The sequence below is a fragment of the Platalea leucorodia genome (genome assembly GCF_965183815.1).
Source record: "Platalea leucorodia genome assembly, chromosome: Z".
Classification (NCBI taxonomy): domain Eukaryota; kingdom Metazoa; phylum Chordata; class Aves; order Pelecaniformes; family Threskiornithidae; genus Platalea; species Platalea leucorodia.
Genome location: NC_138858.1, coordinates 3365664 through 3383951, shown reverse-complemented (window position 1 = coordinate 3383951; position 18288 = coordinate 3365664). Strand labels below are relative to the sequence as shown.

At 38.7% G+C, this 18288-nt stretch overlaps 1 protein-coding gene across 8 annotated transcripts in view; it reads right to left on the bottom strand.

Moving 5' to 3' along the window:
* LOC309602830 (dymeclin) overlaps nt 1–18288 on the bottom strand; it is a 222469-nt gene that overhangs the window by 202981 nt on the left and 1200 nt on the right. For 4 of the 8 annotated variants that reach the window (XM_082336822.1, XM_082336828.1, XM_082336827.1 and 1 more), the window contains exons 2-4: nt 11945–11989; nt 7302–7493; nt 6068–6245 (exon numbers count right to left, since the gene is read on the bottom strand). In XM_082336822.1, coding sequence (XP_082192948.1) covers nt 6068–6207 — 140 coding nt within the window. In that variant the 5' untranslated portion in view covers nt 6208–6245; nt 7302–7493; nt 11945–11989. Of the gene's footprint in view, nt 1–6067; nt 6246–7301; nt 7494–7540; nt 7611–11944; nt 11990–18288 lie in introns of all 8 variants that reach the window. The other 4 variants (XM_082336823.1, XM_082336824.1, XM_082336825.1 and 1 more) reach the window with 3 other exon arrangements.

Genomic DNA, 18288 nt, shown 5'->3' with positions numbered 1-18288 from the left:
TTTAAATACCTCCAGGGATGGGGACTCAGCCCCTGCCCTGGGCAGCCTGGGCCAGGGCCTGACAGCCCTTTGGGGGAAGAAGTTTTTCCTAACATCCGACCCAAACCTGCCCTGGCGCAGCTTGAGGCCGTTCCCTCTCGTTCTATCACTCGAATAGTAACACAAGCCAAAATTGCCTCTTCACATTTCACAAGGAAGAGTGAAAATCATGAGTTATCAGATGTATAGGCAATGATTATTGACCAAGTAAAACATAATACTGAAACACTATTTAGACAATACAAGTTCTGTTTTGTCTTGCTGAAATTGTTCTTCTATCACTTCATAACTGATCTTATGTCAAGGTTTTTTATTTTGTTGCGATTTGATCCCTTTGTATTTGTAGTTATTCATCACAGTAGAAGGAGTTTCTTCATCAGCGAGTTAGTTTTCTGTAAGAAAGCATCTTTTCAGTAGAGGTGGGGAAGAATGGTAAATTAAATAGTCTATTGCTCAAAAAAATTTCGTAGTTTTCATTGACTGCAGATTTTTATTTCTGGCTTCATACTACCAAAAAGCTGGATTCTGCGGTCAGCTATTCTGCCACATATTACAAAAAAACATTACTTCCAAAAACAAGAGGGGAAAAAAAAAAAAAAAACCCAGCGGAGTTATTTTAGAGTGGTTGAATTCAGTTGCCTTACTTTAAATCTACTAACAGTCCCATAGACTTCAGCAAAACCATAATTAATAAAAGACAGTGAAAGTTGCTTCCTAACAGCAGTCATCTTTGAAGAACATCATTTTACCTGCTTTTATTTTAAGGGTATCACAATGTAAGAGGTTTCAAAATGGCAGTGACTACTGTTATAATATCCCAACATGGCAAGAGAAAGTATTCTGCCTATGAACTGTAACTATAAACATACCCATACCATGACACCTACCCTTATTATGATAAGACCCAAACTGTAGCAGACAACTACCCCTTCTAAAAGAGAAGGAGAAAAGAAAAAAAAAAAAAAAAAAAAAGGAGCAGCTTTCCTGACAGATTTTCCTTTAAGTAAAGCTTTTTTCTTTCCCATTGAATACATAACAGGAGAATCAGCCCATTCAGTAAATTCATACTGTGGGAATGTGGACTTTAATGGACTAGTTGGAGTAAAGACATCAAAGAATAAAAAGCTGCATATAATTTATTGTACCAATTTAAAAATGTACCATATTAAGGCAACATAAAAGTTGCTCATTTTTATGTCTTTCCATTAAAGGTTCATGCACACTATTCTTGAACCAGCGACTCATTAAAAACTCCGGGGAAGGAACAAAGCGGAACAGTAAATATTAAGCACATGATTTTCAGCAAGTTCTGTGTTGGTTAACTCTGTTTTAAGTTTTCCATCAGGAAAGAATTGTAACTAATACCACCGCTAAGGAGGAGGTTGCATTCTTGGTAGCAACGCGCAGGAGAGCCAGACAAACACAAAGGTCTGCCTAAACCGAGAGCTAAGATTCCAAAGTAAACCTCACAGCTCTTGCTCATAACAATAACTAAAAAAAGTCATCCAGAAAAGCTGTATTTTATTTTTCCAATACCCAAACGTTATTCAAACTGATAAATCAGCCATTTGAAATGTAGGAAGTGGCAGATTTAAGAGGTTTTTTATGATTTTAATTCAGCTCCCATGAGTCCATTCTGTGCAACAAATAAGGATCCGTGAAGAAAAAAAAATGAACACGCAGGAGTGTAAATTTAGACCACCAAGTACTTCCTAATGGCTGAAACCAGAAATTTCTCAGCAGACACTTCTGTAGCCCCAGGGGATTTTACCTGCTAGGCATCCATGACCTGCTTCACGGAAGCGGAGATCACAATACACCTTTTACAGTGAAAAGCATGAGGCAAACTAGAACTAAATTGCTGGTAGCTTTTTCTTTTACTATCGCTTGTGCACATATCACTTATCTGCTACCACTCCTAAATTGTGTAAGGCCCCAGTGACTTTGCCTGCCAAATACCTGAGACTGGCTCTGGCTGTTACTACCACTCAGGGGAGTCACAGGCAGTGAGCACGGGTTCGTCATCAGCTCGTTTCTGATTACTGATGGCTGATTCATAATCAGGGTTTGTGAATGCACAGACCAGAATTACTCCCACTTAATATTCCCCTTTAATACCTGCTTAACTACTAAGAAAACCAACATTATGAGAGGAAGAACAAACAGCCCAGAAAGGCAGAATACTACACTCCCAGCAGCCAGCTCTGCTTTGACCACATGCTTTCGCGTGCATTTTTGGATGGCAGAGCAGGTTTAAGCAATCCCACCTTTTAGTCCAACAGTCTACTGTGACCCAAAAACCAATCCTTCCTTGTGCCAGAATTGTTTTGTGGAGCCATGCTATGAATCACTCTGGGGAATTAACTTGGCTGAAAAAAATAAAACACTTGTTTGCTGTGTTGTTTTTCAGACACATTAGATCCTGATTAAACCCACAGCAGACCCGAATAAACACTGGAAGGGACAGTGAAAGGGCAAGAGTATCTTGCATCAGTAATTGCTGACAAAGACACAGCAACTTTGAAGTCAGTAGCATTGGTATTTGGCAAACTTTATTCCCATCTGCAAACTACCTTGTGTTCTTCACAGAAACAGATGAAAAAGTTAACTGAACTGAAAAAATAAACCCAGTAAAGAAGACATGGCTGAGTAAATGAGCAATGCTAAAGAACTACACACGGAACCACACAAAGAGAGATTAACATATACAATCAGGTAGGGGTGGAGAGAGAAAGCAAAAAACAGAAGCAAGAAGATGAGAAGGATGAATGGAGGAAGAGACCAACCAAACTGAAAGGGGAACATGAGAAAAGCAAAACAATGACAAAGAAAGAAAAGAGTACAAAGTGCTCAGAAAAGCAAAGCATAAGAAAAAGAAGACAGACAGTACCATGAAAAGATCAGACAGGGTATCACGCCTTCATCTTTCTCAGAGTACAAAGCCAGTAATTCACCAACTCTCAAGCCAAGGCCCTGGGCTTCTGATTTTGGGGATTAAAAGATTATTGTTCCTCAGAAGATCCAACTCTGTTTGGCAGCCTGAAAGAAAGATCTTCCTTTGGCAGCTGTGATTCAGCAGTACCTGGACTAATTTGGAACGGCTTCTGTAAAGCAAAGCGCTATTCACATATTCCTCACTAGACAGAAAGCATACACGGAAAAGTGTTAAAAACCCCACAAACTTTACTTATACAAACAGACTCAAATTTCCCTTAAATGTATCACAAGTACCTTTTGCCTTCCTTGCAGATACTGGTTCCTCCCTGCAGGTAAGGTTTCATGACAAGAAGATGAATCTGTCGGGTATCTGTCGCTGAAAGGAGGCTATCGCCCCCAGCCCCGCCACCTCCCACACGTTGCTGTTTTTTGGTTGGGTTTTTTGTTGTTGTTTCCTACCACCATGCATTTTCCTACTACCTTCTCCCTTCATGTTTTTCTCCTCTTCTTTCCCTATAGTACTGCTATAGATAGAACAGAAGTATGTCCAAAGCAGCATCCAGAGAACACAACCCTCTTCTCCCTGGGGATCGTATCAGTCCCATCTTTGCAAAAATTTGAGGAAGTAGGATAGATCCTTTACTCTAGAGTTATCATCAATTACCTCCACAAAAACACCACACAGCATTTATATGGCTCCCAATAACACTTGCAAACAATCGCCTACTATAAACACACCAATTTTGCAACATACAATTGGAAAAAGTGTAGCTTGAGAAGAGAACTTTGAATTCTGTCCTGTTTGACAGGTGAAAACTGGCTCCTTTCCACAACAGTCAAAAACTAGCATCTTGCTCCTGTCAAAAGTCTGACCTACACTCAAGCCTCATTAAAACAAAACAGAGTTAACTTGATATTTCGCAAGCTTTCAATCTCAGAAATGAACATTGACCTCTATTGTTCTGTTCCTGCAGGCAAGGTTATCTGATTTAGACAATGGCTGAGGGTGCTGTGCAGCCAACATCATCTGACATCATTTGTCAAATGGTTCTCTCAGGTAGATGCAACTTAATGGGAAATTTCTGTTTCCTTCCAATTATTAAGCTGCACAAAAGATGGCTCTAAAAATATTTCTCTTCTAGCTGCCAGGCAAGAGCACCATCTGGTGTTCAGCTAATTAAACTTTCAACCTGCTTTTGGATTAGGTTTTTATTGGTTTGCTTGGTTTTTTAATTATGTTTGTTGTTTGGTTGGGTTTTTGTTTCTTTTTTTTTTTTTTAAGCAAACTTACTCTGCACTGGATCTGACTCCATTAAATAGGCCAAAAAAGCTTCAAAGCAAGCTATGAAAAACTCCTTTACTTCGGTGGGGCAGGGAGGAGCAGTAGAACAACTGAAAGAAATTGCTGGGGTTTTATATATAACTATTTCCCCCTAAAAAAAAAAATGCGGTATTGTATGACTTCTTAGAATACTGTCCGCCTTGCTAGTTATGGGTAGGCTGTAAACAATTCTTGCATCTTCAGGGATCTTAGAGAAAAAACGACTGCTCCCTCACCCACTGCCAATTACGTACCACCCTTTATGAGCATTACAGCCCTTCACAACACTATCTTCCTGCTACCCTCTGGCTAGTCTCTCTATGCAAAAGACAAAATCCTTCCTCCTTCTCACTCTTTACAAAAATAAGGCCTAGTAAATGCCTCCCAGTTGTTTACCTTAACCATTTTCCCTCCCAGTTGCCTGAACTTTCACTTACTCACAGACACTCTAGCATGAGACACAGATTATCTACCAGATCTGCTCCTAATTGTTATGAAAATAAACATGTCTCTGCCTTTCGGAAGCTACTGTGCACAAGACATAGCACAGAGGTAAGTCACGTAACATGTAAACTATATCTCACTAGAAATTGTATTCCATTCTTCATTCAATCACTGACTTATATTTAAGGTTCAAGAGCTCAGGGTAGTTATAAATCTGCACTAGTTTTTCACCTTCTGGAAAAAAAAAAAAAACAACCAACTTTGATTACCATTCATTTTGACAGGAGTTCTGTTTTTTGGGGGGGGGGGATCTAAAAGATGGCAATAAAATCGGCCAGAACAGCTCTCAAACACATTTCCAATTTATTAAAGATTAAAAGTGTTCCCAATTTTAGCAGTAACACATTGTGGCCTATTTAAACTTGTTACAGAAGTGTTCAGAGGTAGTCTGTTATAACCCTTAATGAAAAAGCTAGGTCCTTTGCAAGGAAATACTGCTAATAATAAATGGGGTAAATAAGACATTCACCTGACAGAAAAGTATCAGGTCACACTGTAAACTGTAAAAACAGTTTAAGTAATGCTTAAAGGTATTAAGTAACATCAGATGTTCTTGTAAGACTGATAATCAATACACAGGCCAATGAAATTAGCAATGGACTTGGGTTAACAGAAGTCACAAGGACTTAGTGTTCTGTATTTCTGGAGATGTGCTATGGATCCTCTGAAAAATATTACTTCTGTTTATATCTACACCACTTGCTAGAGTGAAAAGACATGCAAAACTTGAATGTTAGATATTTAGAAAGTATTTTTATGGAGACAACTTGCCAAGCTTCTTTTTAAAATGTAAAAGGGGGGAGAGGGGGGAAGCCATACAGACTAAGAAACTTAACAGCTAACCTGCAATTAAGTTATGGAAGATGTATGATTCACTGTAAGTTGGGAGGAAACACGCATTGGAGACTTCAGCAACTTCAGAAACACCAGAGGCTTTTCTTTGAGAAAAAAAAAGGCACCCCAAAACAACAACCAAAAAAAAAAAAAAAAAGATAAAAGCTCCCCTCCGAACACTACAGACCCTACTTCTGATCTTTCCCAGCTACCAAGAGAATGAATAGCAATTACAGCTATCATGAAGAAGAAAGACACCCACAGGAACGGAAGAGGTGGCGGAAAGAGCTTCCAAAATTAGAAACAGCAGTCTATTTTATTCCTCTGCTACCTAAAACAGGAATAATTAACAAAACCACTCATTTGCTTTCAGACTTGTCACTTCTATAAATATACTGTCAAGGTTTAGTTCTTCAACAAGCGCTATCTTACCTGTTTGTTGGAGTGGTAAAGCTAAAAGACAGCAGCTGATTCCAGAACGGGTCATTCTCGGAGATGGGCTCTGCTCCTGATAATTTTTTTAAGTACTCATTTTCTGGAAGCTCGCTGATGCTGCTGCTATTTGCTCCCATCTTCTTTATGTGACAAATCCCCTTCTAAATTTTCATTTCTTCAAGGAAAAAAAAAAAAAGAGAGAGAAACATTTAAAGTCTTTTGTACAAATAAGGAATATACAGATCCTAAATTAGCTATCAGTGAAGCTATCAGTAAAGCTTCAGTTCACAACCTTGAACAATTAGTGAAATGTAGAAAACAGGTGCATAGGAATGCATTAAAAAGATTTTCTTTCAACAAACTTAGGACAATAAAGTCTTCATCTGAGGAAGTTAAAGTTACTGTGCTATATACTGCAGTCATCATCTCACTTGGATTTTCATCAATTAGACTCAACAAGAAGACAGCGTCACAGTTGTATCCGTATCAAGGCTGCTACCAGTGGGGAAAACTGCAGGGAATTCACAATTAAAATGGAGGTGTTAAGTTGACAAGCTATTCAAAAATATGTTTTCCAATTGAACATGCACAGATAGCTAGGCAAATGACTCCTGTTGTTAAGAAAGGGAGTCCACCTTGCAGCTAATTCCTGCATGCCATCAATGATCTACACCACGAAAGCCCCCACCTTGCCAGAATAAGCACAGCTGTTATCACTGCTGCACAGATAACCTGCATCAAGTGAGGAAAGGTACTACCAACCATGTGTGAACATCCTCATCTTTGTAAAATAATGTGGCTGGTTTCAGTCAACTACTTCAAGAGCGGGGAAAAAAGCTAAAAAATGAACACATCAGAAACACAACTGTTTTCTGAAGCAACACCGCAGCAGTTGGTAGAGATGCGCTCCAAAACCTCTTTTCATTACTAGCTGTGTTGTACTTGATCTGTGTGAAGAATGTGAAGATTTCAATTCTCCATGCTGCTTATCAGCACTTCTCACCTTTATAAACAATTCAATTAAAGAAAAAAGCACCACGATGCTATTAACTATGTGCCAGGGATGCTCCTAAGCATCTTACATCTTTCCAGGACATCAGCTTCAATAATCTTCCATCTTTTGAGAAGAAATAACTGTGACTAATAGCTTTAGAAGTTTGTATTAAAAAAAAGCACCCCCATCAAGATAAAAGCGCTGTGCAATGTATTACTGAGTAACCTAAATACTCACTCCAGAGCTGGCACAAGACATAAGAACAGGGACAGCTATATCAGAAGATGCAAGCTACTTCTCAGCAGCAACTCCTCCTTCAGTCTCGACAAAGATATAGGATCTGTTTCAGGAATCACTCCAGTACTGATTCTTATAGACTCATCATCTTTGCAGAAGCAGTTACTTCCAGAAAAGACCATTCCAGTAGCACTTAATATTAAAAAAGAAGAGTATATAAATTAGCAAAACTTACTTACTAAAAAGGAATGAAGAGATGCAATGAAAAGCTGCAGTGTTTGCAGCCATCATGGGAGCTCTCTGAAGAACCTATATTTGACATTTGGAGTGAATGCACAGTACCGAAATATTTCAGAAACAACAAAATGCCAGCACAGACAGAGAGTAGAATATCAGATACTATTAAGTAATAAAGAGGTCTTTAAAAGGTGAGATCCTACAAAAATGAGGAAAATGGTTATTATTTTCTAAATTTTGTTTGTAGGGGACACTGTAGGCTAGGAAAATACCACTCCACGCTGCTTCCCTCCATTCTAGTACTCCATCCTCCATCATCACTATAAGCTGCTCTAGAAGACAGAATATAGCTAGGTAAAACTTTACACTGACTCAGTATAGCTGATATACTATATATAGTTACAACAACTGCACCGCTGTGACTCTGCCATCATGCACCCAGGGAGCTCTATTTTCATGATGCAGACTGGTTTCTACCACTTCCCTTTGTATCTGACCACAGGGGAAAGAGAGGTACAATAACCGTATAACCTCACATATGTTTCATTTAGCAAAAAGCTCTGAAGAGACTGTCTATAGCATTTGCAGAAGCCATTTTTGTCATGGGGACTACCTGCAGGAAGAGAAATTTAAAAGTGGCCTAGGAGTGAAAATGGAAGTTTGTGCCAGGGAATTCTGTGGAGAAGCATTAAAGGATTCTAAAATGTAATTAGTTTAAGAGGATTTCCAGAACTTAGGTTGAATGTTTACTCACAGAACAGAATTAATGCACTTCACTTGAATACAAATTCAAAGAAAAAAGCCCAAGACTCAGTGTATGCTACCTTTGAAATAAAGCCAATGAATACTAAAGATAGAGAATAAAGTAGAAGAGAAAACAGTTTGCATAATATACGAGAATACCGGATCATCACTTGAAAGCAGAAGAATCAAGGTTCAGGTTGTACATGGACATCTCAGCTCTACAACCCCTGGTTTGCACATGCGCAACTACTGCAGAAGCCAGCAGCAATGCTCTTGGCCCTGGACGCATATTTTGGCTCAAGTCCCTTCCCTGCACCTTTTAATGACTTCGAGGTCATACATTTAAACCTTTACTTCTTGGAGTACAGACAGTTCAAGTCCGTGTCTGCTTCACGTTCCCATCCTCTGCTCGTGCTTTCCAGCTCACGTAAGGAGCAGCTCACTTGCTCCAAGATGAACACCCAAGGGAGAAGAGAAACAAGAGGTAGCTGGAGCCCTGCCTTCAAATTCTTCCACCTTAACCCATAACTCGAGTCCTCCATGCCAGCACTCTGACCGTGCCCTAAATCCTTAGCCCATCCTCCTAAGACGAGTAACGCCACATTATTCTCTATTTGGGAGGCCATTCTCACAGCTTGCTGAAGCTCCCAGAGCCCCCCATTTAACCCATTTCCCCAGCAACATGAGAGCAGTGGGAACAGGTAGCAAGCTAGTTCTTGAAAAGAATCTGCACACTTTCCAGATTTCCTGCAGTATCCCAGTAGATTAAATTCCACTAAAACAAACCCTCCAAAATAAACAGTGCTTTAAAAGCAAGTTTTAGCAGAATATTTATTGTCTATTTTCAGAGTCAGTGTCAAATTCACATTGCCCAAGAGCACGCCCACTTCTGTGGCCAAAGCCATACTCTGGAGCAACAGGGCGAGCTGCTGGCTAGAAGCCCTTGTGAGCTCTCCCTGTGTCCCAGCACCCGGCTGGCTCCTTCCAAACTGCAGAGGACATCTTTTATTCCACAGTGCTTCCTCAAAATGAAGAGAAAAATAAGGTACTAGCTGATATTTTTTTCCCCTCTAAATGAAATAAACATCAAGCCATTGAGATCTGTCAAAAGAATCCAGTTGCTAGCTTTAGCTCTACCTGTAGAGCTAGTTAGTAGATATGTGGATTTTGCAAGCTTTGCCTTCTACTCATTTGTAAGCCATGAAATCTTAGAGCAATCAAATAAACATGCAGATTTTTCTCTCTCTGCTATATCCCAGGTGTTTTTTTCCCTCTCCTAAGAATGTTATATTTACTGTACTCCTCTAAGGTAGAAATCACAGCAAGTTCTACTGATACTTGTTTTAGATGACCATACTTAGAAACAGCATATAACAGGAGTAACAAAGCTAACTCCTTCCATCAGGAACTTATGTTAGCTCAAAACGTGCTGAAGGGCTCTGCAATGACTTTATGATGGAGCCTGAGCACCTTCAGCTCCTACAACCTAAACAGCCATAGGCTCAGCTTTAAATAAGACATTTCTGAGGAACTCCAGCCACCAGCTGACAGAGGAAACAAGTCTTTCTTTCAGAGTTCATGAATATCCTACAGTACAAATGTCTAAAAATAATTAAAAATTAAAACAAAAAAATCAACATTTAATTTCCTGGCATTTTAACAACACTAACAGATTAACCCCAACATTTTAACTTAGATGGTTACATGCTATCTATGATCTCACAACACATTTCCAAGACAGATGCTATTAAATAATATTAAATTCCAGTCACCACCTTAAATCATTTTCAAACATGCTATTAAATAGCAGACATGTTTCTTTTAGAAACAGCTGCCTCTAGCTGAAAAGATCACTCAAATAAAACATGTAACCACTTAAATTTGCAAATTGCTTTTGATTAAGAGAGACTACTGCTGTGCCTCTAACACTGTCTGCTGGTTAAGGCAATAGAGGTTCAAGTTTTCAGACAACATAAAAGGTGGCTCAGTATTTGGAACACAATTACCACAGTATTTTTTAAATAGTATCTAATCCTCACTTATCCGTTATTTCCCCTAAACTTGACTTTCATGACAGCACCCGCTGCACAGAAAGGCTGCTCCAAGGGATCCCAAAGTCACTTCAGAAGACGAGGTTAAGCAGATTCTGCTTCCTCACATGCTGAAGTGAGACAGCCACAAGAAACACCAAATAATAGGAAATCCCCTTTCACTCCAGGAAAGTCAGTCCTAACGCCAGCAGTAAATTACCAATAAATTCTATTTTTTTTTCTTGAAATACACTAAATAAATGCATGGTTCATTAAAAAAAAAAGTTAAGTCTTCTCTTGAAAAGCAATTAATCTAATTATTTGCTTAAAAAAATACAGACACAATTTATTAGCAAGTCATTTAGTTTAATACGGCATTATTACCTCTACCAACACCTATTTCTTTCTAAATAAGCTGAGAACACCCTCAAAGAATCATAGCCTGGTCTACAACTGTCATGCTCTATTAAACCCAACATCTGTTTAGTCCCCAAACTTGGCTCCACGGTGCAGAAGCAGACGCTTCAGAGCAAACACAAGGGAGCTTGTTTTGCACATCAGGACTCATTCCAGTCTCAAATAGCTAGGGGCAGATAAAAATCCTGAGTTTACTGTCCCTTCTAAAAGATTTTAATATTAGTTATTAACAATGTTTACACAAAGATCATTTTTCCTCTTCAAGTTAAAAGCAATTCAGCAATACATACGCGCTGTGTCTGAGCTCGTAAGTATAACTCAAGGTACAGTATGTGTACTGTTGAACATGGGAAAAAAACTTGTCACACTCTCTAAGCCTTCTATTTAAATACTTTTAGACAGGTAATTATAGTTCCATTAGGTATTAAATCTCCTACCGGTCTCACAACTTTTTACTAATCCATCCAGTATAGCCAGCTCCCCCTTCCAAAACTATCCTTGCCATGATTGTCTGGCTCAGTCTGCAGACAACCTGAATAATATAGATTATATATACTTTTTTTTTTTTTTAAATGAGTACTTTGAAGTGTAAGAATTTGAGATGGTCATGCAGACGATTTTACCATGCCATCTGAGATCTGGGCTCTAGGTTGGGTCTTTAACACAACCATATGAAAATAAATTAAGAAGTGATGCTATTATACATTTGAAAACCTAACAAAATTTCATTCCCATACATAACAGCACTTTGGTTACCTTTATAGTTTGCTGCTTCATGAACGAAAACAAATGGACATTATTTTCCTTTCAAGCAAAGCAGCCAATATCACTGTAAAGATGAGAACCTATGAGATGTAATGCTGCTTATTCAAGTATTAGCAAAGCTGCTGCACTGAGGTTTCTGGCTGATTCCTATTTGCATCCAAGAACTGTAGGTTTCAGGCCGTCTTTCACCTGTGAGACATTAAGACCTCCCACAAAATCCTAACATAAAACTTCCTACACAGTTATGAGACTACTGCAATATGTATATATAATTCTCCATGCAACAGAAGACACAGAAGATATATTAACTGTAGGTATTGTTCAGCTCCAATAGTTGAATTTTATTGTCCACACAATATATTTGAATTCTGCTTACTCATTCATATTACAATAATATTTATACCTAAGGATCAAATGCTTTGTGGACTAAGTTTCATACACAACACTTACCTATACAACTTACAACAGATACTGCATCCACAGATGAAGAACAGTCTAAAAAAAAAAACAAAAAAACAACTAAGTTACACCTTGTAGATGTATATTCATGTGCAGGATCAGACTTAGTAGTCTAAAGCACGCCAGGGTTAGTGGTCTAAAGCAGGTGCACAGCCCTGAAGTTTGTTCATGGGAAATATTTATGTGATGTGTTTCATCCGGCTTTACTAAAGCAGGGAAAGCTGCAGCAAACCAGAAGCCCCGCTTCTTTCACCATCTTTATTAAGATGCTCAACTTACTGCTCCCTGCAAATCAGCTTTTGCAACTCGCTAGCCTCTTTCTGTCACAGTCTCAATGCTCTGTCCTAGCTTATTCCCAAATACGAGATGTTCCTATTTTCCATGCAACACACAAAATATCTCAGAACATCTCTAGGCCCACTGAAAGGAGGCAGTCAAACCAAAGACAGGCGATCAGACAGGTCCCAGCTGATCTGGGCAAGTGCTTGCCTGTACTGCTTTAATCCTCACCCCTCTGCACCTCGGCTTCGCTGTGCATGCACCACGTTTCATCACATCCCAAAGACTGCAAAACCTTCGTGACATAAGAGATGTTATTTCTGTCCATCAGTAAACAACCACGCAGCACTTCAGGGCACGAAGGAAATGTTCCAAATAAAAATATATGCCTAAAGAAACAAAGTCACCTGGTTCTCCAATGTATCTAAAAATCAGAATCTTTGTACTGATTAACTTTAATTGCTGCTAGAACTCATAGAATCATAGAATCGTTAAGGTTGGAAAAGACCCTTAAGATCATCGAGTCCGACCGTTAACCCAGCACTGCCAAGCCCACCACTAAACCATGGCCCTAAGCACCACGTCTGCCCTTCTTTTAAATCCCCCCAGGGATGGGGACTCAGCCCCTGCCCTGGGCAGCCTGGGCCAGGGCCTGACAGCCCTTTGGGGGAAGAAGTTTTTCCTAATATCCAACCCAAACCTGCCCTGGCGCAGCTTGAGGCCGTTCCCTCTCGTCCCATCGCTTGTTCCTGGGGAGCAGAGACCGACCCCCCCGGCTCCAGCCTCCTTTCAGGCCGTTGCAGAGAGCTATACCTGTAGTGTCTATACAGAACAATTTTCCAAGAGGAAAGCGAATTGGGTACCACACGTACCCAGAAGTACCAGAAAAGGACTAACAGATCTTAACTGTAGAAATGAACACTGACGCTCTAAAAACCAAAAAGGTTTGATTTCAGCAGCTAAACTACAGTTTCTCTTATCCGTATACCCTCTAGTTGCTTTCTGCCCACTTCCAGAAAAGAAGCCAACCAACAGTAACTAGACCTCGTAATTCAAATCACAGTTAAGTTAGTTCTCCAAAGCATGCACTTATATACCTGAAAAGCAAAGTGGCAAAGCTCCCTTAATAAGGGCAGCTTTGCAGCCTTCCTGGCATATAAAGTGTTTATTTGACTGCACTGCTTGGGGAATTGTTTTGGGGAAGTTTTGGTGCTGTTAGTGAAGCTGGAAAAAAAACCACCAAGAAATGTGGTTTGATCTTTCTTCAAAGATAAAAAGCAGTTATACAAATATTTCACTAATACCAAGAGATCACCCATTAGACTTCACACGTACTCCAAAATGAGGTACAAAAGTGCAAGAACTGTGCTTTTACCAATTAAATTGGTAAAATTTTGCTAAACAAAACTAACAATGCAGAACTATACGGCAATGAGAACTCATGCCCATAAAAGGAATCTTGAGGGAAAAATAAAAAAAACAACTTTATGACCCTCAGAATTTACAAATTTTTGCCATTTTCAATCAGAGAAAAGCACTGAAATAATCTTTGTTTTTAAAGCATGATAATGAGTCAAAATATTTCAGCTATAACTTCATGCCTGGCAATCATCAAATGCAATCAAAACACTACTAAGAATTCACCTTCTCTTATATACCAGTCACTTACAACCAAGCAGCAGGGGAGATTTCAGAACGGAATAAATGCATCCTTCATGACTACAAATTAAAAACACTTCCTACTAGTTTTAAGTTAATGAGTTATGCAGGAAAGACTGCTTCTGCTAATCTTACTTTTCACTGTACAGATTTGTAATTTTTCTCCCCTTTCCTACTACATATTTGGTGACCACTGCTTTCTCCAATTCCCTTTACCCACACCTTTTACCTTTCCACTTTGAAAGTGTTCAGACACACACAAGCACCAAAAAGAAAAAAAAAAAACAAACACAAAAAAAAAGGGGTTGTGCAAAGTAGGGGGAAGACAGGCAAGATGTTTTTCTGAAAGATACAACATACAAGCTCTTTGAGAGAGCCTGGCTGACCACTACTGGGTTTATCTTTGCACCCTAGGGGCAAATACCATCTTTCATAGCTGCCTAAATATTGGTCGAATTCTCCCTTTCTCCTCTACCCGCTATTTTTCAGACTCTACCAAGTTTGATGGCTACTGCCTGCAGTCATGGAAGTCTCAGCTATATCTACAGTCCTTTAATATACTTTTGCAGCAGCACAGCGCATTAACCATTCACCAGGTACTAAAGTATGTTTCCTTAAAGCTCAATACCTTAGGACAGATGTACTTTCAGACAGCAGTAAGAAATGCAACACAATTATGAAGTGGTCCACGCAACGCTTAAGTACAAGGAAAATAAAGAAAACCACATCTTAAAGTCTTTAGGTAGCTCTCAAGGTAATTTAATCTGACTTGTCCACTGTTTACTCTGCAGGATGAACAAACACAGCATCTTTTTTGGTCCTCCTGGCCAATAACTTGTGCTAGTGCCTTCCTCTTCTGTAGCAGGAGCCTGAACAAAGCAGCACTGCAGTGACATTAGTATGGTCCTTATGGGTTCCACTGAAGCCTGAAGTCTTGCACATAGCAGAAGCGATTAATCTTGATAGCTTTACTGCAGCCAAAGAAGGCCTCTCATAAGGAGGGCAAACAGCAGCTCAAAAAAAACCCAGCGATGATACTGTGTTTTCTGCTCCAGTTCCTTTTCCATACGCATTTTACGTGGGAGTCAGTCGTCAATAAACGCCAAATTCTGAAGAGCACAATCTGCTTACTGCGCATCCCACCTACAGGACAGTTGTTCTGCTCACAAGTGAAGAAGGGATTTTTCAAGACCTTCTTGGTTCGGTAGCATATTTCAAGCAGAAGAAACTGGATGTGAGCGAGCCCAGATGTTGTGGTCATTGATCAAACTGCTCAACAAGAGATGCTATAAATCACCTTTGTCTTTGCCCATTCACCCTATGGTAATCCCACAGTTTGCTGCTTTTTAATGAAGTGTTCTGAAAAGGAGGTGACAGAAAAATGAAAACCTGAATATATATAAATGAAATCGAGATGTACAGCTTATGTATTTTCTCACTGCCATCTCAGGAGCCTAACGCACATTTTCTTTCATTCTTTACAACAACATATAATCTCCAACCAACAGGTGACTGTTGTGGTGATCAAATCTACTAATTTTGATCACTAAGGAGACACCTGTTTACTAATCTCAAAATAGCTTGTTTCAGATGAACTACCCATCACCTTCAGTAGTCACCTTCACAGCTTTGTCCTGACTTATATGGAAAAAAAAACCAAACACCTTGCTCAAACTGCCTTTCTCTAAAGTTATAAAAGATCAAAAAAAGCTTGACATAAAAATGCCATTCCTTCTTACTGTTGCAACTTCCTGCCTCAGAACAAAAACATCTTACACACAATGCTCTAAAAAATATGAAAATGTTACATTACGGCACTGGGCACCAATAAATATATATACATAATATAATATATATTATGTATATATATATAATAATATATATAATATATATAATATATATACACACACATATATATACATATATATACATAAATATATATAAACAATATATGCTTGTGGCAAATGATGGTCGTTTTGAAGACCTAAACCTCAAAACTATCCTACTTCCATCCACCATGTATTGGCCCTTACATTAGCACATATCCATTAAGTGGGGTAAGAAACCCATTAAGTGACACAACTAATTGATATTAAGTTTATTCGTCCTCTCTTCCCTCAGTCACAACGTTCTGTCAGAGGAAAGACAGCAGGTAGGTATTAAGCCTCTTGAAGAAGCTTTTGCTAGCGGGATCTGAATCCCACAAACACCTTTCTGTTAAGAAACACCTTTCTCTCCCTTCAGAGAGCTTCCATTTAACTTTTTCATGTAAATAAGCATTTATAGCATTTAATTACTTCTTTGTCTAATTTACACACATGCAATAAAACATGTCTCTAGTTCATTAATACGAAATTCCACAAGATCTGTTAGGGACTCCTTGATTTTGTCCATTTTTAATGCTGCTAGTTACACTCCCACACTAAAGCATGATACTTGTGGCCAAATCTCCCTGAAGGTTCAAAAGCCTCTAAAATTTGTCACGAATTAACAAAATTTAAAGCTACAAAAATGATAAAGATCATTTTTCTGACCTCCTACATAATTCCAGTCATAACACTTATTAAGTAATTACTGCACTAAGCCTACCAATTTGAGAATGACAGCATCAGTTTTAGAAATACATCCTATCATAGGGGGAAGGAGAAGTGGTGTGGGGGCAATTAAAAAAAAAAAAATTACCTCAATCCTTACTCTTACATTTCTACACCCCACGTAAAAGTCAGAACTCAAACACAGTGGGTGTTTTCTGGAATACATGCAGACATAATTTCTTTAATCTGATTAGCAAAACACCATTAGAAGGGAGGGAGGCTGGGTCAAGCACACCTTAGATTTCTGTGTAGAAGGCTTGACTTTTCTCCAGCTGTTAAATAACTACTACAGGTATATAACATATTTTTCAAAAGTTTCAAGAAGTGAAAATTCAAATACTAATTCTGCTCTTTGCAGTGGGCAGATATTTCTTTAAAGGCTTTGTTTGCCCTCACCAGCAAGATTCCTGCTGCTTGCAGGACAGCTGTACCAGAGCTATAAAATAAGAAGAACAAATTGAACTTTAAACAAGAAAGTCAATAGAATATGGAGCTTAAAAAAAAAAAAAAAAAAAAGACTAAGCAAGAATATGCACAACCCATACCAAGACCTCACGTCACTTGTACTTAGGAACGTACAAGTATCAGTATGTACCAGTGAATGTATCAGTACTAATATTACTGGTTTGATCATATCTTCTTCCACTGGCCACAAAGAGACTTATCACCACAAATACAGCAGTGGTTTTCAATAGCACAATTTTACACAAACTACCTGATAATCTATGACGGGTTATAGTATTGGAAATTTTGTTTCATGTGAAAATTCTTTATGATCATTGATGAATTTGTCCCTCTCTATTTTTTTTTTTAATATACTCAGTACACCTACCTAAAAATCAATTTATAGTAATTCATTCAGTTACTACCATAACTAAAATAGGCAGCTGGGTTGGACATGACACAAGTCATGCTAAACCTAGCATGATTTAGTAGTCTAAGTAGCTACTAGCTTGGTATAGCCATCTCTTTATGGAAGGGATGTTGACATTACTGTTACACATATTTAAGATTTTCTCCATATTTCACTCTCAGACATAAATAAAACTTGACTAACGGCCAAAGTGATGTCTCAAAAAGAAAATTCAACTACCTTTTAAGCTTCAGAAAGATGCCTACATGTTCATTAAAAGGTCTGCATTTTTTAAATATTGGTATATTTTGCGTATTTCAAAGGTTATACAGTTATTTTGGCATCTGTACTCTTCCCACAATTGGGTATTACGCATACTTTTACAACTGAGCTATCTGTCCCTGCTTTAAACATTTCCCACAGCTAGAAATCTACCTACAGCATAAAAAAATACATGTTGTACAGAAGGCCAAATCTGTTTTGTATGTACACCTAATTTTATATTATACTACACATCATGATTTATATTGCCTGTCTCCAGGGTCTACTGCAAATGAAATTACACTTGCCAAAGTGCGCAATTACTACAAGGTGTGATAGGCTTTCCACTCTAGAGAATACACTTTGAAGAGATATCATTATCACCTTTAACCGTCCACTTTGACAACAGTTCATCAGCCATCAAACAGGATTTCTTACTTTTAGTATCCTCTGTCAGTCATCAGCCTGTTAAAAACATTGTGGAATCTTCCTATTCATCTGGTAGAACCACTGGAAGCACCAGAGCCATTTAAGTTTTGTATTAATTTTCTGCAAATACTTTTCTACTGAATTTATCACAAAACACTAAGCAGTAGATGCTGTGCTAGTAAAACATCAGCACCGGAGTGGAAGAAGCTGATGGTTGCTTCAGCCAGGTGAGAGTGCTGAGCAGGGTCCAAGATCCCCAG